The sequence below is a fragment of the Rissa tridactyla genome, chromosome W, assembly GCF_028500815.1.
Source record: "Rissa tridactyla isolate bRisTri1 chromosome W, bRisTri1.patW.cur.20221130, whole genome shotgun sequence".
NCBI classification, from domain to species: domain Eukaryota; kingdom Metazoa; phylum Chordata; class Aves; order Charadriiformes; family Laridae; genus Rissa; species Rissa tridactyla.
In genome coordinates, this window is record NC_071496.1 from 23,939,943 (window position 1) to 23,965,221 (window position 25,279).

At 37.7% G+C, this 25,279-nt stretch overlaps 1 protein-coding gene across 3 annotated transcripts in view; it reads right to left on the minus strand.

The window, feature by feature from the left end:
- Nucleotides 1-25,279, minus strand: part of LOC128902005 (nipped-B-like protein) — a 176,684-nt gene that overhangs the window by 106,170 nt on the left and 45,235 nt on the right. For all 3 annotated transcript variants that reach the window (XM_054184259.1, XM_054184257.1, XM_054184258.1), the window contains exons 2-7: nucleotides 17,285-17,428; nucleotides 14,388-14,553; nucleotides 13,061-13,191; nucleotides 7,232-7,331; nucleotides 1,436-1,587; nucleotides 206-366 (exon numbers count right to left, since the gene is read on the minus strand). In XM_054184259.1, the coding sequence (XP_054040234.1) occupies nucleotides 206-366; nucleotides 1,436-1,587; nucleotides 7,232-7,331; nucleotides 13,061-13,191; nucleotides 14,388-14,553; nucleotides 17,285-17,348 (774 nt within the window). In that variant the 5' untranslated portion in view covers nucleotides 17,349-17,428. The remainder of the gene's footprint in view (nucleotides 1-205; nucleotides 367-1,435; nucleotides 1,588-7,231; nucleotides 7,332-13,060; nucleotides 13,192-14,387; nucleotides 14,554-17,284; nucleotides 17,429-25,279) is intronic.

Below are 25,279 nucleotides of genomic sequence, written 5' to 3' on the forward strand. Positions count from 1 at the left end.
TACAAACTGTTCCAAAGGAAAGAGAGATCTAGAAAAAAAATTAAAACTCACACATTAAATTTGCATGGTTGAGCGTACACATCTGAAACTGAAATATGTTTTCAGTGGTTTTATTCATCAATAACAACATAGTAAAAATATCTGACTTCTAAGGCAGCTAAACACATACTTGCTTTATTATAATACACTGATCTAGGTAACATACATCACTACTTAGCCTGTGCACCATCTGTAGGTAGTCTTCATTTGAGCTATGTCTAGAATTATCAGTGTGATGATTAGCTGAACTTCCAGACAATTGACTTGAAACTTTATTTTCATGGAGATTCCTCATCCCAGCTGTGACAATGGGACTGGATACTGAAGCTGAAATACAAAAAAAAAAATATAAATAACTATACTGATATGTTCACACAGTCGTTAACTCCAAAAAATTTCACAGAAAACACCATAATAGTGGATATTAATCAGTTGGATGCAAGAGGTCTGGAATCTGAACAAGAATTCAGCTTTCTGGATTGAATCCTTTTGCCACAAATACCTTGAATAAAATTAGATATCTAAGATTCGAATTTTCAAGAGGATTTAAAACCTAAATTCCACGTACAGATTAGCCAAGCTTCTCTACACATCTATCCTAATTACAGTCAGTATCACATTCTTATAGGTTATAGAAAACTTTATTTTCCTCTATATAATTTGTATTCACTACCTTTAGTAACTTCCAAAGTATTCATGAGACACATAACATACAGAACAGCTATATAAATTCTAAGCACGTTGCTAAACTTTAAAAAGAGAGGATTTAAAAGAATCCAATGAGAATTCTACTTACAAAACAACAAAATGCCTAGATACTTAACAGTGTTCATGTTTTTCAAGACTGTTTTTAGAAGAGGGAAGAACAAAGAAATCCATTCATTCTGAAAGTCACCTTTGCCATTTACTGCATACCTTGAGCATAATTCTAGCCAACTTGGTCTAGTTTAAACTACAAAGGTTTGGTAAGGCTAAATAAGCTGGCAGCAAAACTTATGTTACACTGGCAAAAATTAGGTTTTCGTCAGTGTGGATAAACAATTACCATAGCTAACAAATAAAAGTTTTCGTTTTGTTTCAATTTTTCTATTGTCATGTATACATGACTGCTATGCAAAATGGGTGTACATAGGGGAGGAGCAGTGTAACATGAACATGTGTTTTACTATTTCTTCTTCTTCCTTTTTTTTTTTTTTTCTTTTAAATAAAGTATATACTACCACTCTGTACAGTCAGGAAAGCAAAGCTTAAACATAGAAAAAAAAAAAATCCCAATCAACTCAAAGATTTACATTAAGCATGTGACTCCTTCAAAGAAATTGGAGCACCATGAAACATGCACATCAAAGTAAAGCTGACATGAGACAGGAGAATAAAAGAAACATCACAGACTTACCTTGCTGCATCTGAGGATGTGGTGTATAACTTGGAGGATGTGAATATGGCATGTATCCTGCAGGACTTTGAGGAGCATATGGACTAGGCACTGGACTGTTCTGTTGTGCCAAAAATCTGTTACCAGAGCTTGTCTGTGGTGGCACAAATCGGCTAAAAATAAAATAAAATAAAGTTTTAAAACCTTGGAAAAGGAAATTTAGACAAATTTATTATTTCTTTTGGAATAATATACCTTTGGAACATTATACCTTCTGTAAGAGACAAAATTCCAATGCAATCAGGAAACCCCTTCAAAAGCAGTATTTTAAGCTATTGATACCTTCCCAATTTCAATTATTACTTAAGAGCATCTAACTATGGAGCATCAGGGAGTGTGAGAAAGAAATAGATTGGTGGAATCATACTTTGACCTCCCTGAAAGAGAAATCAGAACAGCCATCAAAAAAACCCCAAGCTAAAGGAGATTCGGTACCCTCCCCCTGCCAGACTGAAGACAGTGGACATAACGAGAGCTGTGAACGGAGGCAAGTCCTTTCTAGGGGCGGCAAGTGAACCCCCTCCTTGCCCACCTCCCCTAACCAGGTGCCTCTGTACAACAGGTATGAGGCTCTCGAGGAGGTAGGCCAGCCCATAGAAAACGGTCCGGCCATACCATAAGAGTTGCCAGGACCCGTAAGGCCTACCCCCTGTTTAAAATCCACCTCTACAAGGAAAAAGAGGAGGGTTATAGTAGTAGGCTACTCCATTCTGAGGGGAACAGAGGGCCCAATATGCTGGAGAGACCCTCTTAGGGAAGTCTGCTGCCTCCCTGGGGCCTAGGTCAGGGACATTGCCAAGAAACTTCCCAGCCTGGTTCAGCCCTCAGACTATTACCCACTGTTGCTCTTCCATGTAGCTGGTGATGAGGTGGCAACACATAGCCCAAGGGTAATCAAAAGAAACTTCAGGGCCTTGGGAAGGTTAATAAGGGAGTCTGGGGTGCAGGTTATCTTTTCTTCTGTTCTCCCAGTTACAGGCAGGGACTCTGAAAGAAACAGACGTGCTCAGTCTGTCAACACATGTCTCTATGGATGGTGTCACCACAAAAACTTTGGGTTTTTTGACAACGGGATGGCCTACACGGCATCAGGCTTGCTGGCATCGGATGGGGTTCATCTTTCTGCAAGGGGGAAGAGGGTGTTCGCTCATGAGCTAGCGGGGCTTACTGACTGAGCTTTAAACTAGACTTGTTGGAGGAGGGGGATGTTATCAGACTTCCTCATGACAAGCCAAGGGATGATGCTCCAAGGTCTGAGGGGTGGGTCACCAGCAAAGGCCCTCAACTTGTTGCTCCAAGATGTGCTGGGTATGCTGCAGCACACTCAAAGTCTTATGAAGATGAGCCAGGGGCTCGAGGCAATGGGAACCGGGGAGTCACAGATAAAACATCTCAAAAGATGTTTTATGTGCTGAAGAACAGCACAAAGGAAATGCAGCCATTCCAGCCTGTAAGTCAGCCTCACCAGGCGCCCAGCTGAAGTGTCTCTATGCAAACACAGGTAGCATGGAAAACAAACAAGAGGAGTTAGAGATGTGCATCTTATTGGCATCACAGAGATGTGGTGGGACAACCCCTATGATTGGAGTGTTGGAATAGAGGAATACAGACTCTTCAGGAAGGACAGGATGGGAAGATGAGGAGGGGGCGTTGCCCTCTATGTCAATGAACATCTGGAGTCCATGGAGCTCCACCTGGGGATGGATGAAGACCCAACGGAGAGCTTATGGGTCAAGACTAAAGGGAACACAGGGGCAGGTGACATTACAGTAGGGGTCTGCTACAGGCCACCTGACCAGGACGACAGAGCGGATGAGGCCCTCCATAGACAGGAGCAGCATCGTGTTCACAGACCCTGGTCCTCATGGGGGACTTCAGCCACCCCGATATCTATTGGAAGGACAACACAGCGGGGCACAAGAAATCCAGGAAGTTCTTGGAATGTGTTGACAAGAACTTTCTTCTTCAAATGGTAGAGGAGCCACGCTGGACCTTGTCATTACCAACAAGGAGGGACTGGTGGGGAATGTCAAGCTCAAGGGCAGCCTTGGCTGCTACCATGAAATCTTGGAATTCAAGATCCTTCGGGCAGCAAGGAGGGCACGCAGCAAGCTCACTACCCTGGACTTCAGGAGAGCAGATGTTGGCCTCTTGAAGGACCTGCTTGGCAGGGTAACATGGGAAAAAGTACTGGAGGGGAGAGGGGCCCAAGAGAGCTGGTTAGTATTCAAGGATCACCTGCTCCAAACTCAGGAGCGGTGCATCCCAAGAAAGAGGAAGTCAGGCAAAAAGGCCAGGAGGCCTGCGTGGATGAATAAGGAGCTCCTGGACATGCTCAAAAGCAAAAATGAGGCCTACAGAGGGTGGAAGCAAGGACGGGTTGACTGGGAGGAATACAGAGAAACTGTCCGAATGACCAGGAACCAGATTAGGCAAGCTAAAGCCCAGATAGAATTAAATCTGGCTAGGGGCATCAGGGAGAACAAGAGAAACCTCTATAAGCATGTCAGAGATAAAGAGAAGTCTAGGGAAGATGTGGGCCATCTCCGTAAGGAAAAAGGAGACCTGGTCGCCCAGGATATGGAGAAGGCTGAGGTGCTGAATGACTTTTTCACCTCTGTCTTCACTGACAAGGGCTCTAACCACACCACCCAAGTTGCAGAAGGCAAAAAAGGGGCTATGAGAATGAAGAACCACCCACTGTAGAAGAAGATCAGGTTCGGGACCATCTGAGGAACCTGAAGGTACACAAGTCCACGGGACTTGATGAAATCCATCCACGGGTTCTGAGGGAGCTGGCAGATGAAGTCGTCAAGGCGCTTTCCATTATATTTGAAAAGTCGTGGCAGTCTGGTGAAGTTCCCGCTGATTGGAAAAGGGGAAACATAAGCCCATTTTCAAAAAGGGAAAAAAGGAAGACCCAGGGAATTACAGGCCGGTCATTCTCACCTCTGTGCCTGGCAAGATCATGGAGCAGATCCTCCTGGAAACTCTGCTAAGGCACGTGCAAAATAAGGCGGGGATTGGTGACAGCTAGCATGGCTTCACCAAAGGGCAAGTCATGCCTGACAAATCTGGTGGCCTTCTACGATGGTGTTACAGCTTTGGTAGATAAGGGGAGAGCAAACAACATCATCTACCTGGACTTGTGCAAAGCATTTGACACTGTCCCGTATGACATCCTGGTCTCTAAATTGGAAAGGCGTGGATTTGAGGGATGGACCACTTGGTGGATAAGGAACTGGCTAGATGGCCGCACTCAAATGGCTGCAGTCAATGGCTCGATGTCCAAGTGGAGACCAGTGACGAGTGGCGTTCCTCAGGGGTCTGTACTGGAACCAGTGCTGTTTAACATCTTTGTTGGTGACATGGACAGCGGGATTGAGTGCACCCTCAGAGAGTTTGCTGACGACACCAGGCTGTGTGTCACGGTCAACACGCTGGAGGGAAGGGATGCCATCCAGAGGGACCTGGACAGGCTTGAGAGGTAGGCCTGTGCAAACCTCATGAAGTTCAACCAGGCCAAGTGCAAGGTCCTGCACCTGGGTCATGGCAATCCCAAGCAGAAATACAGGCTGGTAGCAGAATGGCTTGAGAGCAGCCCTGAGAAGGACTTGGGGATGCTGGTGGATGAGAAGCTCAACATGAGCAGGCAATGCGCACTTGCAGCCCAGAAGGCCAACCGCGTCCTGGGCTGCATCAGAAGCAGCATGGCCAGCAGGTCGAGGGAGGTGATTCTGCCCCTCTACTCTGCTCTCATGATACCCCACCTGGAGTACTGTATCCAGCTCTGGAGTTCCCAACATAAGAAGGACGTGGACCTGTTGCAATGGGTCCAGAGGAGGGCCACAAAGATGATCAGAGGGCTGGAGCACCTCTCCTACGAGGACAGGCTGAGAGAGTTGGGGGTTGTTCAGCCTGGAGAAGAGATGGCTCTGAGGAGACCTTGTAGCAGCCTTCCAGTACCTAAAGGGGGCCTACAGGAAAGATGGGGAGGGACTCTTTATGAGGGAGTGTAGCGATAGGACAAGGGGTAATGGTTTTAAACTGGAAAGTGTAGGTTTAGATTGGATATTAGGAAGAAGTTCTTTACAATGAGGGTGGTGAGACACTGGAACAGGTTGCCCAGAGAAATTGTGGAGGCCCCATCCCTGGAAGTGTTCAAGGCCAGGTTGGATGGGGCTTTGAGCAACCTGGTCTAGTGGGAGGTGTCCCCGCCCATGGCAGGGGGGTTGCAACTAGATGATCCTTAAGGTCCCTTCCAACCCAAACCATTCTATGATTCTAAGAGCCACAGCTAGGGCACTGCATTAGTAGAAGTAAAGAACAGGATAAAAAGCATTCATAAGACCTCCACCTAGGGAAAAGAAATCATGACACAAATATTTATTAAAATAAGATCTGCAGATTACTAAAACAAGATACGCAATTTCCAGAAGTTACTCCTAGAAGTTTGAATGAAAGTGACAGCTAAGGTTTAATAGCATATAACAACTAGCTCGCTAGGATTAACAGAAGCCATCTACTCTAAATATGATTTTTCCAGCAAGATTTCCAAGAACTTCATCTAACAGAACTATACTGACAGGATATAGGAATGTGATCGGCAGTTAGGTAGGACCTGACCCAAAGTCCACTGAATACAACTTATTCTTTCACTGGCTTTATCTTAGACCCATCCTAAAGATAGCAATCCACAAAAAGAAAATAGGCTTGCGACAATAAGACATGTACATTATAACTTACATTCTTACATGAGCTTTTCAAAATAAAAATAAACCAAATAAATACTTCAGAAAGTACAATACATGCTTTCACAACCCTCGGTTCTAGATAGGAACTCTATGAAGGTAAGCTTCCATAGAAAGAAATAGCAAAGTATATAACACAAGGATTTTGCAAGGATTTCGAGAAGACTTAGCACACTGTAATATTCACAATTCAAAAAACTTTCTTCAATATCACTTTTAGATATAAAAGTAAAAAAGCATACTGTTTTTTTCTGCAGATACAAAGCATTTCATTTGCCAAAACAATTAAACTAACTTGAAGTAAAATAAGTTTATTTTAATACCGATGTCTAATAACTGGAGATGAAATCTGTTAAAGCTCAGTAACTGGGTTGAAACTACACGCAGAACTCTTTCCTCTAGTCCAGAGTACTTTATTATACAAACAAAGGCCTGGATTATAGGTACATGCTACTTGCCAACACTCAAAGTTTGAAAGAGAACCAGAAAGCTGATGAGGAAGCTGCTGGAAGACTAGCAAAACTATTGAGCCTATCTCCTCTGAGTGGCCTTTTGTATAACTATTACTGCAGTATTCCATGCTTTTTACAAGCCTTCTTTCCCACCCTCCTGTCACATTGGTACTGTTATACATGCTGGAACACATAACCTCTTCTCTTCTCTCCTATCCTCCTGCCACCAGTCTCCAGCCTCTGCCACAGGTAGAGAACAGCTGGAGGGGTGGCAGGAGCAGGGGGATTTCTTAAGCAGGAAAGAAAGTTTGCCAAAATTATAGGGAGGGGGAGAAAGCAGGAAATCACGAGCAGTCAGAATACAAAGATTAACTCACTAACAAAAAGATGTTTCTTTGCCAGCTGAAGAAACTCACCCTGCTGTCAGACAAATGCAAAATTTGTCTTGACACTGATCATCTTCCATTCACATGCTTACAACAAGAATTGAATGTCACTGTAGGAAGAATTTGCAGTTTGCTGCCCATCCCACCCCCTTTAAAAGAAAGCGTTACCTGGAAGGGCTATGTGAGATAGTGGTTTGTTGATAATTGGAAGATGCAGGACTACCTCGCATGGAATTCTGAGAAATATTAAACTGCGACATCATCATCCCTATTAAGAAGAAGATAGCAGCATTACTTTACGTGCATTTCCTGTTTAATCAATTAAGTCTCTCATTTCAGAAATTATTATATACAAAGAGATTATAAACTTTACAGACATTAACATCTTCTACCTACAACTGTTAGAAAACATTAAAAAAAGATTGATTCCATGTAAAATGTCCATTTTACGCTATGACATAAGAAGAGTGTTCCCTAAAGCGGTATTAATTCAATTGTAAATATCAATGGTAGTTCCTTCTTCTGTTCCTTAGCCAAAAACCTGCTAGTAAATAGAAACATTTTATAACAAGACCTATACTTCACACCTCAGACTGGTGTGTACAGTACTCATTGTGCCAATAAGTAAAAGATTTGGAAACTTCACAAGTCAGAAGAACACAGAAAACTTATCTCCCAGTTTTAGAACAAGTATAGCAAACAATCATCTCAGGCTGAGCAGTGCAAGATATTCTCCCTGCTCCCAATGTACCTTAGTGGTTCCTTTCTACCCAGGGACAAAAGCTTTCTCTTCCACCTCCACCATTCTTATAAGGAACGTTATCAAAGAAGGTGCTGAAATATTTTCAATTGCAAAGAACCACCAATATCCCACCTGTAGAATTCCACAGCCTGTAGATTCCCAGAGTCATGCTTTGGAAATTCAGGAGTTCTACTAGATGGCAAGCCACAAGAAGTACCGATGGGCTTGAAACTAACTCGCATCTTTATTAGGGAGAATTTAAAGGAATTATTTTTTTTTTTCCTCTCTTTGATACAGGTATAAAGAATTTCCTAACCACCACGTGACACTGGAATTTGAAGTGGTGCAGGTACACAAACACTTATATGATTTTTTTTTTAGCCAGGTGATTTTAATGACAGAATTTAATGTCTTGCAGCTAAAACAGCATCAGAATTCATGTGCACACTGCAGCTTGGGAAGCCACAGCAAGTGATCCACAGCCGTGGGTAAAAGCACATCAGTAACACAAATATTTTAAACCAAAGGTTAGATAGAAGGCTGACAGTAGTCCTCAATCCAGAGTGTTTGGGAGCCATCAATCCTTGAATTACAATTACTTATTTCAATCACTGCAATATTCACACAAGCAAAGCTAGTTTCAGATATCCTCCCTGTCATCCTCTTTTCTCTTCCCCTCTCCCCAGCAGAGAAGAGATCACCCAGGAATGCAGCCTCCCAGTAGGTATGAAGTGCTGCATTCCAAGTACATTAGCACAGGCAAACTAGCCCAGAGCAGGAGTGAAAGTCCCATGTTGTGCTGGGGTGGAAGGGGGGGAGGAAAAAAAAAAAAAAAAAAAAAAAAAAAAATATAAAATCAGAGACCTCCATACTTCAAGTACAGAGGACATTTCATTATCCCGAGTAACAGAAGGGGACTCCTCAACTCCTGCAAAATTTGTTTAAATGGACACTGGTTGCCTCACACAGAGGCAAGTGAGGAAGAAACTCCAGGGATTTTGTGTTGGAGGCAGCACCCAGCATGCCCACTGCCCACACACCTCACTGCCACTCTCACCACAGCTAGGTAGTAGTCAAACTACTAACTCTTAACATTCACGTACAGAAAGCTGACAGAACATGCCCATTCTGCTTCGCTTTATGCTTAAAGCAAAGACTGCACTTTTAAAATACTTTAAAAACATATCTATTTGTTTTCTCTAAATTTAAAACACGTTTTGAACCACAGATGTAGTAGGTTTTGGTTTAAAAGAATGACGGAAAATATACAAATGAATCAATTTTTAATGCCATTTAAAAAACCTTAAAACTTATTCTGTGACAAACAGTTCTCACCTCTCTCTGTTGGGGGGGGGGGGAGGGGGGAAACACGGGGGACACAATCTAGATAACTGTAAAAAAACCCCAAAACAAACCACAAACAAAAACCCCACCCAACAACAAAAAAACCACACCAAAACAAAAAACCCCCACCATAACAGTGTCTCCAAAGTTTCCAGACAGTTAACAAGTTTGCCTAGTAATGATGTAATGAGGAAGGAGTAAAAATAAGTCCCAAACATTTAGTCTAAAAATGAGTTGAAACTAGCCTATGGCCATTAACACTAAAATATCTTCTTGTACATTTTTTACGTTGTTGTCATATCACTAAGCAGCAGATTTATGGCTCCACTGTGCATTTCCATACCTTAAAATACTTAAGAATTTCTTTTAAATGCAAATTTAATTTTGGTTGTTGGTAACATTCAGTTTTGAGAAAACATCATCCTAGTAATAACATTCCTAGAATGAGTTTCCTGAACACATACTCCCAGTCTAGACTATAAATTTTTTTGCTTGGAGAAAAGTGATACGCATAAATCCATTTTAGCATTCCTACTAAATGCCAAAGAACGCACTACCTAAAAACACAGCTCAAGATCACAGAAAAAGTCTTGTATGATTAAACTGTATTACAACATCATGCATGCTTAAGCTAGGGCTGCTCACCAACAGGTGATTTTTCAGTTAAATATACACTTTTATTGAAAATATAGGTCTACAAAGTTTTTCCCTTTTACAGGTACACATGCACTTGAATTCTTGTATAAATGAAAAACAAATTATCTAAGTAACTGACATTTACGGAATGATACATAAGATTTTAATCCTCAAAAATGCACAAGTTGTGGTAAATAGTTTAAAGTGAATTTTAAGTCCTTTTTGCACCCTAAGCTATGCTATGAATACTAACCTATTGCAATACATTATTTTAGCTGTCTTTCAACACATATCTGCTGAAAGACAAAGCCAAAGTGTTGAGAGGGAAAAGAGAAAAAATTATTATGAAAACTGATACTAAATAATTTCTTAATTTTAAATAAAGAAATCCACTTCACTCATACACTATAAGATACAAGACAGATGTAGTTGAAAGATGCCACCCAGAACGTTCTCTGTCATCTGATGAAAAAGATCTAAAATAAAATTAACATGCTGCCCTTGTACAAAGTCAGGCCTGATGCCACATGGTGCGACTCAGTCTGTTCAGACAGCCTAGTAATAGAAAACAATCTGAAAAATCTAACTAAAAATCTAATCTGCATGAAGACTGTTTCAAACAATGAGACTATTATCAAAAAACATCAAAAAAGAGTTTGAACACTGCTGCTACATTACCTAAAATGAAATATGTCAGCAATTTTGGGGGGTGGAGGTGGCGGGGGAGAGAGGGGGTGTGCACCCAGGACACAAAGCAAAAGAAGTGTCCACATAATACATCTTTCTTGCACTATTTGTTCATCATAACTAAAAAAAAATCCTCACTCTAAACTTAGTGTTGAGCTACAAATCAATATGACCTTGGAAAAAAAACATCAGCACAGAATTCTGCTTGTGCTTTACCTTATATTCACAAGTACACAAAACATAATATTTAGCTTTCTGAAGATGCCTTTATTTCCTGACAAATTGTACTGAACTAATAATTTTATTCCACGTTTAATGTAATTCTTTAGCCAGGTGGTCTTTCTGTTCTTGTGTTAGAAAATAAGGCTGGGAGAAATGAATTTGAGTTCAGTTTGTCCATATTAACACTGGAACTGACACTCAAGGGATCATGGTGCAGAGGCCCACCCCAGGCTGAGTAAATAGACAGGGGGTCCCGTTGCCTTCGTTCCTTCTCAATTCTTGGCATTACAAATACTGTCTCAGTGCTGACTTCACAGCATGCTGGACTCAACAGAAGGCAGAAGGACGATATTCATAAGGAAGACAGTAAGGAAAGCAGAAGAGATGAATTTGAAATACTAGAAATGAGCCTAAATTTCATTCTTCCAGCTGGCAAAATGCATTGCATAAGATCTCTACCAAACCCCCAATTGTTCTACAAATCATGACCCTACAGAGATTACAAAATCTGTTCAGAAAGCAGAAGAAAACCCAACCTTTGCAGCCAGAACACATCAGTATATCCTCCTTTGGCCTTGGAGATCTGAATGGGATGTATTAACAGCTAATAAGGCTATCACAATTTGCCAGCATCTAGCTTAAAGATCCTCCTATTTCCAGGTAAGAGTGTGTCCTTGTTCCATAGAAAATAAATTCCCTTTGCCTAGCTTTTCCAAACGTTCATTCCAGGGCCTTCTTCCTCTCAAAATACTTAGTCTACAGCTATGCTTTTCCCCTCTTCTGCCTTTCTTTCAATTTTTCTGATTTCACACTTAACATTGCAATGTTTGCAATAGTACAAGTATTCAGAACTATGTAAAATAAACATTCAAGGAAGTTTGAAAGTCTGGTTTCTTCTAGTTCTCTGAAACTACTTTAACTTTATTAAAATAACATCAACTATTCTTTTCAGTCTCATGTTGAATTGTTTTTAATTCTGTACCTTCCTTCAAGCATAGGCCAAAGCACATTTACTAAAGATAGAGGTACTTTTATTTCATTAAGGATTATTCTTATCCTCTTGAATTAAGCTGCAAAAGTGTTTCCCCCCTCTGAAGCACAGAATTAGCAGAAATTAAGAAGAAATTAATTCTCTTTATCTTCTTTCTTTCAAAAGCCCCTGATGGAATAAGTAATTTAAAAAACAATGTCTCCCTGGCAAAAAATTATTCTACTCTACAAAACTGGTGGAAAATTCTGATTCAAGTGTGTATTCTTTGTGGAACCACACCACAAAAACTAGCAGGACAGTCACAACTCTTCCCACAACTGGAAAAAAAATCATACTCTGCCACGACTACCACCGAACCCAGAACCTGGAGACTGTTTTCAGAGCTTAAATTTCAGGATATATGTATCAATGAGCTACTAAATATTTAGCACTGCCTTTCACGTTTTCATTCCAGGAGATTTCTGCATTCTTTCAAGGAACATTACATGTTCTGTCTTTAGCAAGTTCTTTTCAAATATTGTATGGCTTTTTAATCCCTAGCCTAGGTGATCGAACATAATAGTCTCATTTTATTATTTTTACCCTCCAAAAAACACCCTACACTTTCTCCTCTGTGGACTCCAGTAACACTTCTATTTATATCTCTACAACGCTAGCAAAGCTTTATCCTCACGCTGTGAAAACTCTGGAAATTCTCCTACTTATTTCATAGTTTAAAGAAAAGATTTCAGGTGCAAATGAAGAAGTCTCCAGATCTACAAGTAGAATCTGTCTGATTAATCCTTTGCTTGGTCTCTCCCCTTTTCCATCTTTGCTATCCAGCAGTATATTTCACTAAACCTCAGAAAAGAATTAGCTGCCAAAACAGTAAAATCTGTAGGGCATCATAAATTGCTGAGAACAAGAATGGCGGGGAGGACCTGTTAAGTATGGTTCATTCAACATTATTCCTTACCCCAGAACTATTAAGAACTACCACTACAATGATACGCTATAATCGTATAGTTTTTCACTAAGATCAAGGCATATTTTCTCAACTTCAATTATTTACTAAGACAAATATATGAACCTAGCCATAAAGAAATTAAAATGAAATTACTTTAAAATAAAATCCAATCACTCATCCTAGAAATTAAACTTTGTAGTGAAATTAAACATTAGTTTTTACAAAAATACCCGATAGAGTTTATTTCCTTGCTTACTCTAATACAATTGCTCTTATAAAGCTATGTATCTTGACATCTTCTATCAGCATCAAATACAAGGTAAGGCATAAATATCACAGTTGTGCTCCATATATATTTGTGGTTAGTATCAGACCCCTAAACTTACAGAACAACATAAAATACAATCATTAATAATAAAAAATCCTTACCACTTTGTACCCCGTATCTGTTTTGCATGCTTTTCTCCCTGAAAACATTAGGATTCCTTGCCAGGATAGCCTGCAGCAAGACTGGTATATCTCCCTCTGGATCATCACTGCCAAGGTTATCTTTCAATTCTCTGGAATTGTGGAAGTAAGCAAATAGAGGCAAATGCATTTTCAAATTATAAAAAAACATAAGTAAAAAAAAAACCACACAAACAAAACAAACAAACAAAACCCACAACCAAAAAAAAAACCCCACCCCCTCCAACCAAAACAAAAGACGACAATTTACTGTTAAATTATAGGAAAAAAAACCAAGTCTGCAAAGCACTGTTCCCTGCCTCTATGTTTTTTTTTCCCCCCTCTCTTGTTTAAGGAATGGAAGAAGAGGTATTCCTACTATCCTTCAAAATTATTTTCTGTTAATAAGCACTTATATATACGTGGCTGTCAGTTTCAGACTATTATAAAAGTTTCTTATGCCCACTTTTGTATCATGATCATCTCCATAAAAAAACGCTTTGGCATAACATTAAATATTATTGTAGGAGTGAAAATAAGATATGTGTGAGTGTATAACGTTCAGGTTGCAGCCCAACACTTTGAGAATCTTTTATTTTAAAAAGGAAAATTGGCATATCGTTCACATCACAGGATTCCCTTTGAACCATCAAAAATGTAATGGATTTTCTATAAATGCATCCTTGCTTTCACTTATTGTTTGCTTTGAGAACTTTTAAAAGCTACTTCCATTTGATCAAAACAATTGATTGAAACATGTAGGAAAAAGACAGGGCTATCAACATAAGACAATTCAAAGGACATGAGGGAAAAATAAAAAAGAATTAACAAAAAGGGAATATGTTAGCATACTTGCTGGTTCAATTCTTAAAATATTTAAGTTCAATATCTAATCAGAACTGACACAGGTCTTACACGGGTGTCTCAAAAAAGTATCTTTTTGTATAATACTGGGTATATAATTTGTCTATGTGCATTATTAACCAAAGTGGAACACAAATGACTATTGCACAATCAATATCACAAAGTTTGCACTCCTAACTAGCAAGAACGAAACAAGCAGCAGATCTATAAAAAAAAAAAAAAAAAAAAATCGATCACTTCTGCCAAGGGCTGTTGGACAAGTACTAATGTTCTGATTGACTGAAACAATTGACTCATACAGATGTAATCTGCTAAATTAGCCTAACAAAAAAACCCTGCATGTTCCAATTTTCAGATTCTCACAAACACCCTTCTCAATTCAGTTCATTTTAATTTCAAGGAATAAGGATGGTGATCCGATATAGTTGAAGTCCAAAATACATACATGTGATCTGTTGACACCTGATTGAGACTATGGACAAGCTGTGAAACAAGATTTTCATCCCTGCAGGCCAGAAGGCAGTTCACCTCTTCAGCTATCCGTCCATTGAAAAGCAGGCTTTTTGTTGTTGTAGCAGGTAAAGGTGATGGAAGAGGCAGCTGGTTCAAAACTGTTATCAGAAAACAGGAGTTCAGAATCATTTCATGAAACATGAGCATACAAAGATGGACACCTTATTACTCCCTCATGTGATTAAGAAAGAAAACCTGAAAACTACATTTGAAATACAGGGAAGACTTCTGGATTTCTTTTAATCATGAACACACACACACACACACGCACAAAGGCTGGACTCTGTTTTAAACAAAGTAATGCAGTCAAGTCCATAAGTTATATTACTATATTATTGTGAATATTTAACTGTGCTAAGGCAAGTATTATGAATAAAAATATACTTTTAAACATTCCAGAATATTAAGTTATTTAATGTTATGGCAGTTTTCTCTTGGAGCTGAAAGCATGGATAAAAGGGAAGGAAGGAAATGCAAAATCATTGTAGCTGCATGCAGTACTATAAGTGCATTGATCATATACTTTAAGTTTTCTACTCTGACATTTATATTTAATTAGTGTTCCTACTTTGTATGGTCAGGGTAGATTTAAAAAAAAAAAAAAAAAACAACACTAAAAACCACAATCAAAAAAAACCTACCACCAAATCTAAACAACCCAACAACCAATTTAAGCCACTAATTAAATTCTCAGTTTATTCTTCTGTTGTATTCATTTTTATGTAAGTAATCTTCTCAAGAAAAGGCTAGTATCGTTGGTTGGAATGATCACTAAAATGTCAATTCAGTCAATATACCAAATCTTGGTAAAAAGGAAGTGGACCAAATAAGAAGCCTTGACTAGATGATTTAGCAGGGCTACAGAAACAATAGTAAACTAGAAGAGGCCAAAAAGCCTACTACATAGGAAAGTCACTTTCCTTTTTTTTGATAGGAAAGTCCATGAAAACAAGCTGACTCTGACTTCAAGTTCCCAGGCTTTTCTGAAATAGCTTCAGAAAAAAATAACTATAAAATATTATTCTTTTGGCTCTTTTATATTTTGAAATTCTTAAAAAAAAAAAACAAAACAAAACAAAACCAAACCAAAAAAAACCAAAAAAAACCCAACAAACAACCAACCACAAACGTGGGGGGGCAGAATATTTTTTTTCCCCCAATGTATATCGTTACTGTATTTAGAAATAAACTGCAATTCAAAAAAAATGTATAATATATTAAAATAGCTAGCTTTTATTACTTGCATTAGATTACCTTGAATGTACCTTCAAACTTGGAAAAATTAGCAAGATCAGCAAAACATATTGAAACAGTATAAATTCAGCTAGTTAACTGAGCCTACTCTACTGCCTCTAGTCATCATGTCCTCCATGTTTTTAGGGCAACAGGACTTGTCCATTCCAGTACCTTCTTTTCACATAGAGAGAAATAAGGTGAAGCAGTGACGAGCCTTTCACTTTTACCTACTCTTGAGTTTCTAAACATCAGATAAATACGATGGATAAAGGAGCACCTAACACAAGGGCTAATCCCATCAAAGGTTGTTCAGTGTTTCAAGAAACTCTTGCACCAGGAGTCTGACCAGTGACTTCTACCAGTTACATATTTTGACTTCTTTAGAACCTTACCTGCAAATACTTAGTGCTGGAAAACTGCCCATAGCCCAGAAACTTATGATTTGCATCCTGATGGCCCATTATTAGATACACATAACGATATATATACACACATATAAATACATAAGCAGCATCTTCCAATTTGATATTTCAGAATATCAGAAAGACATCAAGAAGTGGGTTTTTTCACCTCATATACATCTGCTTTTTTTACTGTAGACAATTAAATTCAATTGCTAGGTATATACTTTCAGTATCTCCTGGGAAGTCTCCAAATTTCAACAGTATAATAATAAAAACAAGAGCTCAGAAGCAGCACTGGAATCACCAAGTCCTATTATCCTCAGACAGACAACAGAGTTATAAACTTTTGCTTACACTTTATAAACAAGATGCATCTTTGTCACGACTTGTCGTATTGAAATGGTTGTTCTAGGACCTCATTACAGTAATCATAAATATCGTCTTACTTTCCACTAGAAATTTATGTTTGGTCAGATTATAACTATTTGGTTTGGCACCAGTATCAGCTTTTAATGCAAATAGTTCTTTTCCTTTCCTCACATTTTGTCTTCCTGACGTATTTAAAAACAGCACACACACCTCATCTGCTTCTTTTGTAGGCAGAACAGCCAAGAAAGAAGCCTCATAAGTTCAGCTGATTGTTTCCATTCTAGCATCCATTCTTTGCACCAGTTAATTAGAGCAATTTTTTTGTACTTTGTGAAAAACTAAGGAACTAGGTTTCAAGTATATTCAGCATATTCCACAACTCTCTCTAGCTGAAGATCAGTCTAATCTTCTCTCTGTCTCTCTTCAGTGAAGATGATGAGATGTATGTTTTAGAGAAGTATTTTATCATTTATGTGTTTTTCTTTATTTGGGGGGTACCCAGATATGTTACTGAATGATATTCCAAACAAACAATTAATTCCTATATTTTATGTTTTGGGTTTACTTAAGTTAAGGGTGTGATTTTTTTTTTTAATCTACATTTGATTTCATGTTTAAATTAGCATTTTTTGTTTGAATATTTTTTTTTAAATTCAAGCAATGACAAAATTAACATTTTTAATACCAAATCTGATTTTGAACAGTTTTACTTTTAAGAACTTTTCAAAATACTAAAAATAGTTTTATTTTTAAATGCATGTATTTACTGAAGAGGTAGAAGAGAACATAGCAAAGACAAAAAAACAAGAAGAGTACTTACGGTCTGTAAGACTAGCAATCCCTGCAAGAGTAGTGATGGGAACATGAGGCATATCCCCATTCATCCTGAAGTTCTGGGATGGTAGCGTCTACACAGATATTTTAGTTCAGGTGCCAGCTATCATTACTTCCCATCTCCCAAGCACTAAAAAAAAAACAACAACAAAAAAAACAAAACGAAACAAAACACACACAAAAAAAGAAAAAACAAAACACAAACCCAAATTAAAATTCTTGGTTTACTTAAAAGAATTTTAAATTCAATAACATAAACCAAACGCAGACCATAACCTCAGCTGCATACTAAGTAAATTTTGTCAACAGTGGGTAGAACAATGTAGAATTTAAATAATCAAATGGAATATCAAATGGAATTAAGCAATCAAAAGGCAAGCTTTTGGTCTCAGAAGCAGAGCCCTTCACCAAAAAAGATGCAAGATAAGGCAATCAAAAGAAAATTTGCTCAGGTTATACAATACCAACTCAAAAATTAGTAACAAAACTTCTGTTGGTTCATATTGCAGTGGTCAACACAATCCAGTTTAAGTAATTAGTTGCTACATTCACTTCCCAGTTTTGGAAAAGGAGATATTTTCATATAAGAAGCTATCAAAAACAAAAGGAATAATTTACAGATGCAAAAGTCAAGTAGTAAACAAAGTGACAAATACAAAATCTTAGTATATTTTAAAAGTAGTAGCTATTTCAACATTAATCTGAAAATGTCTCTTCAACATTAAATATTCTCTGATCAAAGTACTAACAGGAACTGTTTCACCCACTCCACAGAAAGAAAAGGTTTAGTCACCACTGAACTAGCTCGCTTATTTCCTGTAAAACAGCATAGTTTATATTCAACTACTGAAAAGGAATTTGTTCATCCAGTTTTCACTAACTATAAAGATCCCAATTGTAAGGAAGTCCACTATATTAAAACAAACCAATCAACCAACTGCACACACCAACCTCCTCCCCCAAAAAAGATCATCGCAATGATTTCAACTGCAGTTCCAAAACAGCAATTTACAAAGATCACACATTACAATCCACTATTATTATACTAACAAAATGACAAAAATTGAGCATGATATTTTCTGAAGACAAACAAAATAAAGGAAAGGAACTTGATATATATACACATTTACCTATTATAGATGGGCTCCTGTGTTAACAGCTTGTGAAATAGTAAAAAGACTTCTGTCAGCATTTATGTTGTCTACTGAAGATCCTAAAATCGTGATTTGCTTACACTTACTTTACAAGCCAACATTTTCGCAAATTACATATACAATACATATAAATCAAAAGATCACTGTTATTTCCTTAGTAATTTTCCTTAGTAATTTTTATCTCATTCTTTCTTATGCCACACCAATGACAATATTATAGGACACCCCTGCCATTACATATGTACAGATTCCAAGCAAGACAAGGAAACTGAATGTTGTGTCTTTTTCTTACTCAAAGTTTTCCTGAACTACTGAAGTTAACTTTTCAAAGTTTCCCTATCTACACACAATTGAATTCTTCATTCTTCGCAGGGGTAGGGGGTGACAGGGTGATGGGGTGACACAACCAACACAGAAAAAAAAAACCACCCAACACTGAGGTTAAACAGAACTGACAAGAAGTTGACTTCTTCTGCTGCATCTGCCACAGGCTCATTCCCACCACTAAATTACATTTGTTTATTAAAATTATAGTACATTACAGGTGCAGAAATCTAGTTAAGAAAGCTGCTGCTGATAGATGTGCTGTGTGGGTTGCTGTGTTTGGCTTTTTTTAATCCAGGAGAAAACAGCCTTCAGACACGCAGAGCAGTTTCAAATACTACTCGATACTGGAGTTTCTTTACCCAAAATGAATACCAATATACACACAATTTCAGTGGTTTCTTAGTTCCATAAACAAGCAATTCTTAAAGAAAAAAAATTTAAAAAGGAGGAAAAAAAAAAAGGATCTAACTTTTCCCACAATGAGTCTGCAACAGCAAACCCACAAGAGCTAACACCTCTTTTAGAATTTAAGTTTTCATTGAAAGATAAGTACTTAAAGAACACCTTTCACGCATAAGTTGTATATACAAGGAAAAGGTCATAGTCTGATGATCTCTCCTCTCCTGACGGAAACTGCATCAAAACTGACTAAGGCCATGTCACTAGTCAGTATTATTGGAAATCTGTATGCAACCCCGAAACAAGGGGGAAGGGGGGTGGGGGGTGTGTGTGTGTGAATCAGTTCACTTTCCCTTCCTGATTGCCTAGGAAAGCTGTAAACATCAGCAGCAGTCACTACAAATGCAAGTTCTTTCCTGGTATTACTGCCACAATAATTAAATTACACAGATATTCAATGGGAAAAAAATCCTCCAAAACTAGATGCTTAAATTAGAAACCTTCTCCACAGATACATAATTAGAGATGCAAACTGGCAAGATCCAGAGCTGAGAGTTGAACAGAGAGCTAGGATGGTCAGGGGAAGAGTAAGCTTTCTAAGAGGAGAGTAGAAGGGGTTGGTTTGTTTAGCTAACAAAACAAGGGTCAAGAGGGGATGTGGTTGCTCTCTCTAAGGCAGTCAAAGAAGGTTACAAAGGAAGAATACTACAGGGCAATGCTAACGCAACAATAAGTGGGGGCCATGAATGCAAGCAAGAAGAAAATCAGAACAGAGCTTCTTGCCATCAGAGCTGCCACTTTCTGGAACAGCCTTCCATTAGGAGTAGTAGCATAGATAAGCAACACCATTACTTTAAAGATGGATCATACAGATGTTACAGAAGGGGCAGGATGTGGTTGCCTGCACCACCTGGGAACTAAGCACTGCGATTCAAGAAGTCTGTCTCTTAAAACACTACAAAGGTTTTGTAAGTATGATGATGTGGGTAAACAGATGAGAGTAAACAAAAGAGAGACTAATGGGATTAAGTGATGGGATTAGTTTATACAACAAACACAATATGAAGAAAACACATAATAATATCTGGGTCCGAACGTTACATCTGTTGTGTTGAGAGCAAAACTGCATCTGCAAAACTGGCAAACAAGGTGGGATTCAATTCCAGAACTAGAGACTGAGGTCCAGTGAAACTAGAACTCAAATTTGATGTCGCTGAGAACATCACTAAACCCACTCATTTAGGGGAAAAAAAAAAGTGAGAGCTCAAGACATGTTCTTTCATACAAAACATCAGAACAGCATGCAACAATTAATGGCTTGACTGACTGTTTTTTCACTCCCCAGCTGTAACAAGAGTTTAAAGTAACACGTTGTAGCAGCTCACAATTAGTCAAGAAGAATCAACATTTATCAGTATTTAGAAAATTTTACATTATCAGCTGTGTATAATAGCTATTACCAGTAGTATAGCATTTCTACCCCTAGATTGAAAAAAATTGAAACTGTTAGTTAAATATTAACTGAATTAAAGAAATCAAAGAACTACTGCATTGGAAAGCTTTTAAACAAAGCATCGGAGTGTAGCAGTTCAGAGAAGTAGAAACCTAATTTACATATACGTAAAGTAGGTCTTGCATATTCAGCATATACATATTTATACTCTTGCTGCTTTATAAGAAACAATGAATATTGTAAAAGACATTCCAGGGAGGAAGAAACTACAAGCGTACAAAGGAAGTGATACAAAGAATCCCTTAGTGAAAGGAAAAAAGTGATAGGGTAGCATATATTGAGAATAATATATGAAAAACTAGCATCATAATACACAATAAAAAAGTGAAGCCAAGCCAAGAGAGCAAGGAAAGTAATATTAAAAAAAAATATGCTATGGATAATAACTACACATTTAAAGTGCTATTTCTGTATGTTATGTTCTTCCCTTTTTTTTTTAATCAATTATGTATATTCTCCTTTACCGCAAATTAACATTCCAAAGAAAATTCCTATCAAAACGTTAAATTTAAAATGTTGTGGGTTGTTTTGTGGGGGGGATTTGTTAGGGGGTTTTTTTTGTTTGTTTTATTTTGTTTGCTGGTTTTTTGAAGTAGAAAGTAAATATGTGGTTGGTAAAACAGTCCATAACATGGATGTAGAAAATACTGACTGCCTTCAGCAGTGCAAGGTTTGGGCCATGTCATGCGGATCTTCTCAACACCTCATCTCTCTCTATATACTGTATTTCTCACCATAGTACTGGGTTAACAGCAGAGTAGAAACTAACAAGAAAAAGAAAATCTCTTTAGAGAGAATGGACAGGCATGGGTAAAATTAAGGAAGGGAGAGAGGATGAAAGTTGTGAACAATTTAGGTAAAGAATTAGTGATCGCTCAGTGAAAAGACAGACAGACTACAACCAGGGAAGAAAAACAAGCAAACAAACAAAAAAACCCAACAACAACAAAAAAACAAACAAACAAAAAAAGAAAAAACAAAATCCCACACCACACATGCCAACACACAACCAAAACCACCCCACACCAAACAAACAAACAAAAAAAAACCAAACAAAAAAAATCCACAAAAAAGCCAAGAAAAAAAGAAACAAACTTCAATTTATTTTTTTTTTTTTCCAGATATTGCAGCATCTGACTACCAATGAAATGACCAGAGGACTCTGACTACTAGTTACCATATGAAGATTCAAGCTCTGCATTTATAAAACATTCCTCTTGGTTGAAATACATTCTTATTTCCTCAACAAAAATACCAGTTCTTCCATGGCTTAGCTATGTACATGCATGAGAATGGTGGAAAACAAAATAAAGCGAAAAAACTGTTTATGTGCAGTAATGCACAGGCTCAGTAGTAATGCAAAGATATGTAACACGCCTCAGGATTCAGAAATTTAGTATGTATGTTGAAGTGCTTCATTCCCCATACTCCAGGGTATTCTTTAACTTATTATATCTTTAGATTTAAAGAATAACTTATATATGACTAACCCAATATATTTCTGAGAAGATGATCAGAGATAAAATTAGGTGGATTACAATTTTAAAGAAGGGCTAGGGTATTAAGTCTCTATAGTTTTCTTTTTGAAAAGCATTCTATTAAATAGAATACTTTCAATACAGTTATGTTTTATTTAGTTTAGATTATGAAATCTTTAGTTAGAATGAAAATACTTTTTAAAGCGGTTTTCGTTTCTTATATGTTGAGTAGCATTGTATCGATGTAACCACAGCACCATGATCAAAGTTGATTTCTGCAGCTGCACAAAGTAAACCAGTACAACTCATTTATTAGCTACTTTATAATTTAGATGAGCAGTGGACTTCTCTTTTAAAACAGCAAACATGCTATTATAAATCTAAGAAGCCTTGCCTCATAGCCAGTTTTAAGCTTCCACATTTTGCAATAAACTACTTTTCTTGTTGGACACTACATGAAGCTCTGCTAATTATCAGTCCATAAACTGTCCTAAAAATATATATAAAATAAAATAGAAGTCACTTAAAGAATAAGGGAGAGAGGCAGAAAGAGAATGAATTAATATCCTCTAGTTCTCATTCAAATATTCAAATAAGATCCCGTGACTGAGTGTATCGTACAGATTTACCCACAAGAGGGCAGATTTCTGGTTTCCATACCAAAGCTACAGTTTGATACAATGACAGGACTTCCGTTACAAGTTTCCAGAACGAAATGCTTCTAAAAATACTTTAAAAAATACTAAGGAAGGAGATATGGTTGCCAAAACATAGTGTGACACTTAAGTTACATGGAAAAAAGAAGTATACGCATGCCATGGTTTTGGCTGGATTGGCCAAGCAGAACGACAGATGGCCCTTCCCTCCCTCTCTCCTCAGAGAGGGGAGGAAGAGATAAGGAGATTTACAAGTTTAGAAAAAGAACTAATCTACTTTAATGAAAATAATAATAAATAAGAGTAAATAATAATAGAATAATAAAAATTAAAGAAAAAAGTCTACAATATATACAAAACCGTATCCAGCTCCCAGGATGACGATCACGTCACCAGCAGACACAGGGAAAGTCCCAGGAGCGCAAAGCCAGATAAAATTCAGTATACTAGTGAAATCCATGTTTGGTTCATAAAGTGAATCTTTATGATTCTAGCTCTTTATGAGCCAGCAGAATCTGATTGATACTGACAAAGCAAGTGAAAAATTAAAAAGTTTGAAATAAAAATTATTTAGTACAATTTTTAAATCAGTATTAGCATAATGTGTTTTCCTAAAACTATTCCAATAGTAGCTGCTCAAATCACTACAAACTACAACTACTGCAAGAAAAGAAATCTTAGTGAAAAGCATTGTACTGGGCCAAGTATAAGTTGCTTCTGAATATAAAGCAACCTTTAGAAAAAAAATTTAGAGCAACCAGCTTTTTCCTCTGTGACTACTGCCACATTCCTTTGGTCTCTGCTACTCGATAACAACACTGATGATTCTGCTGCCCATGTGCCAGTAGTGGCAGTGACACCACGGTAAACGGTAAGAGAAACCCCAGTAAAGGTGACAGAAGCATACATAGCATGAGAGGTCTGTGGATTCAAGGAAAGATGCCCCCTAATGTAGAGGCACATGCACAGTTTCTACCAGGGTAAACTAACACAAAGCATAATTGTGCTCTGCACCTATAAAATCTCCTCCTGGGGAGGAGAGGAATTGACACAATCAGACCATCACAAAAAAAAAAAAAAAAAAAAAAAACCAACAAACAAACAAAAACCAAACCCACACAAAAAAACCCCACACACACAACCCAAAACCAACCCCACACCCAAAAAGCAACCACAAACACAAAACATAAAACAAACACACACCACACCACCACCCCCCCAAAAAAACCCACCCAAAACACAGACTAAGCCATGTGCAGAGAGCAGATACCTATGGGTAGTATGCAGCTTCCGTGATCTACACTACTGATCTACAGTCTAGCGGGAAATGTTTGCCTTTCTTGCTACCTTGCAATTGCAAAGGGTGAAAATTCATTAGAACACAGTTTCCTGAAAGGAAGGAATAGGTTCCCAACAGCATTAGTATATTTTTCTGTTAAAGCCATTTCCTTCTCATAAGCATAGGAAGCTTTTCCTTTTTATTCATTTTATTGTATATAAAAAATAAAAAGCACTTATAAACAGTGTTCTCCACTTAAAAATAACATCTCAAATATTTAATTCAGGTGCACTAAGAACTCTTTAAAATGAGCCCATATCAAATCCTAGGATTTGATAGCTAGGAAAATTATTATATTGGGGTATGGCCTTTGTAGGTCTGGGGAAGCATTCATACAGTTACCTAGGAAAGTGTCCTCTTTAAAATGAGCCCATATCAAATCCTTCATGCACACATAAGATATTTAAGCATCAAGTAAAAGCCTATTCATTAGGGCAACACAACCTGTCCCAAAAATTTGCAGAAAACCAAATTATATTTGCAAAGTGTTGTGATCATCAACAAGTGTAGATTATTTCAGCCAAAGAGGAAAATGCAAATCTCATAATTCTTGATTTTCAAAGAAAATGACCAATGCATCGATGGAGCTATGCAAATAACCAAGAATATTGTTCCACAGGAAAGTGTATTTCCTGCTATTTCATTAGAGAAGTAATGCAAAACAGAATCTGTTTAAAGAGTCTTACTGTTAGGCAGCTCAGTTGTCTTCTTAAAACATGGGGATTAAATTTAAGTGAATGGAACAGAAATCTTGCACCTGGTTCCAAAATAAGATACTACTGGCTCCTTCTCATTAGAAAAGTGACACAAGATACCTACTGATGAGGTAGCAAAACCTAAACCAAAGAACTCGTATGTTTCAAAAAGTTAAGCTATATAAAATACACATTATTTTTTCAGGCACAATAACATTAATAGCTATTAGACATGAAATACCTTGGTAGCGTAGTTATGTTCATCAGTTCTATAAAATAAAGCAGCTAAAACTTCTGTCAGGGAGAATCCAGTTATTCAGTGAAATTATTACTGCTCCTTTTACATCTTTTTAAACAATAAATATCCTCTTTATAAGTCTCTCCACATCAAAGATTCTGACACTACTGAATTCTTTTTGT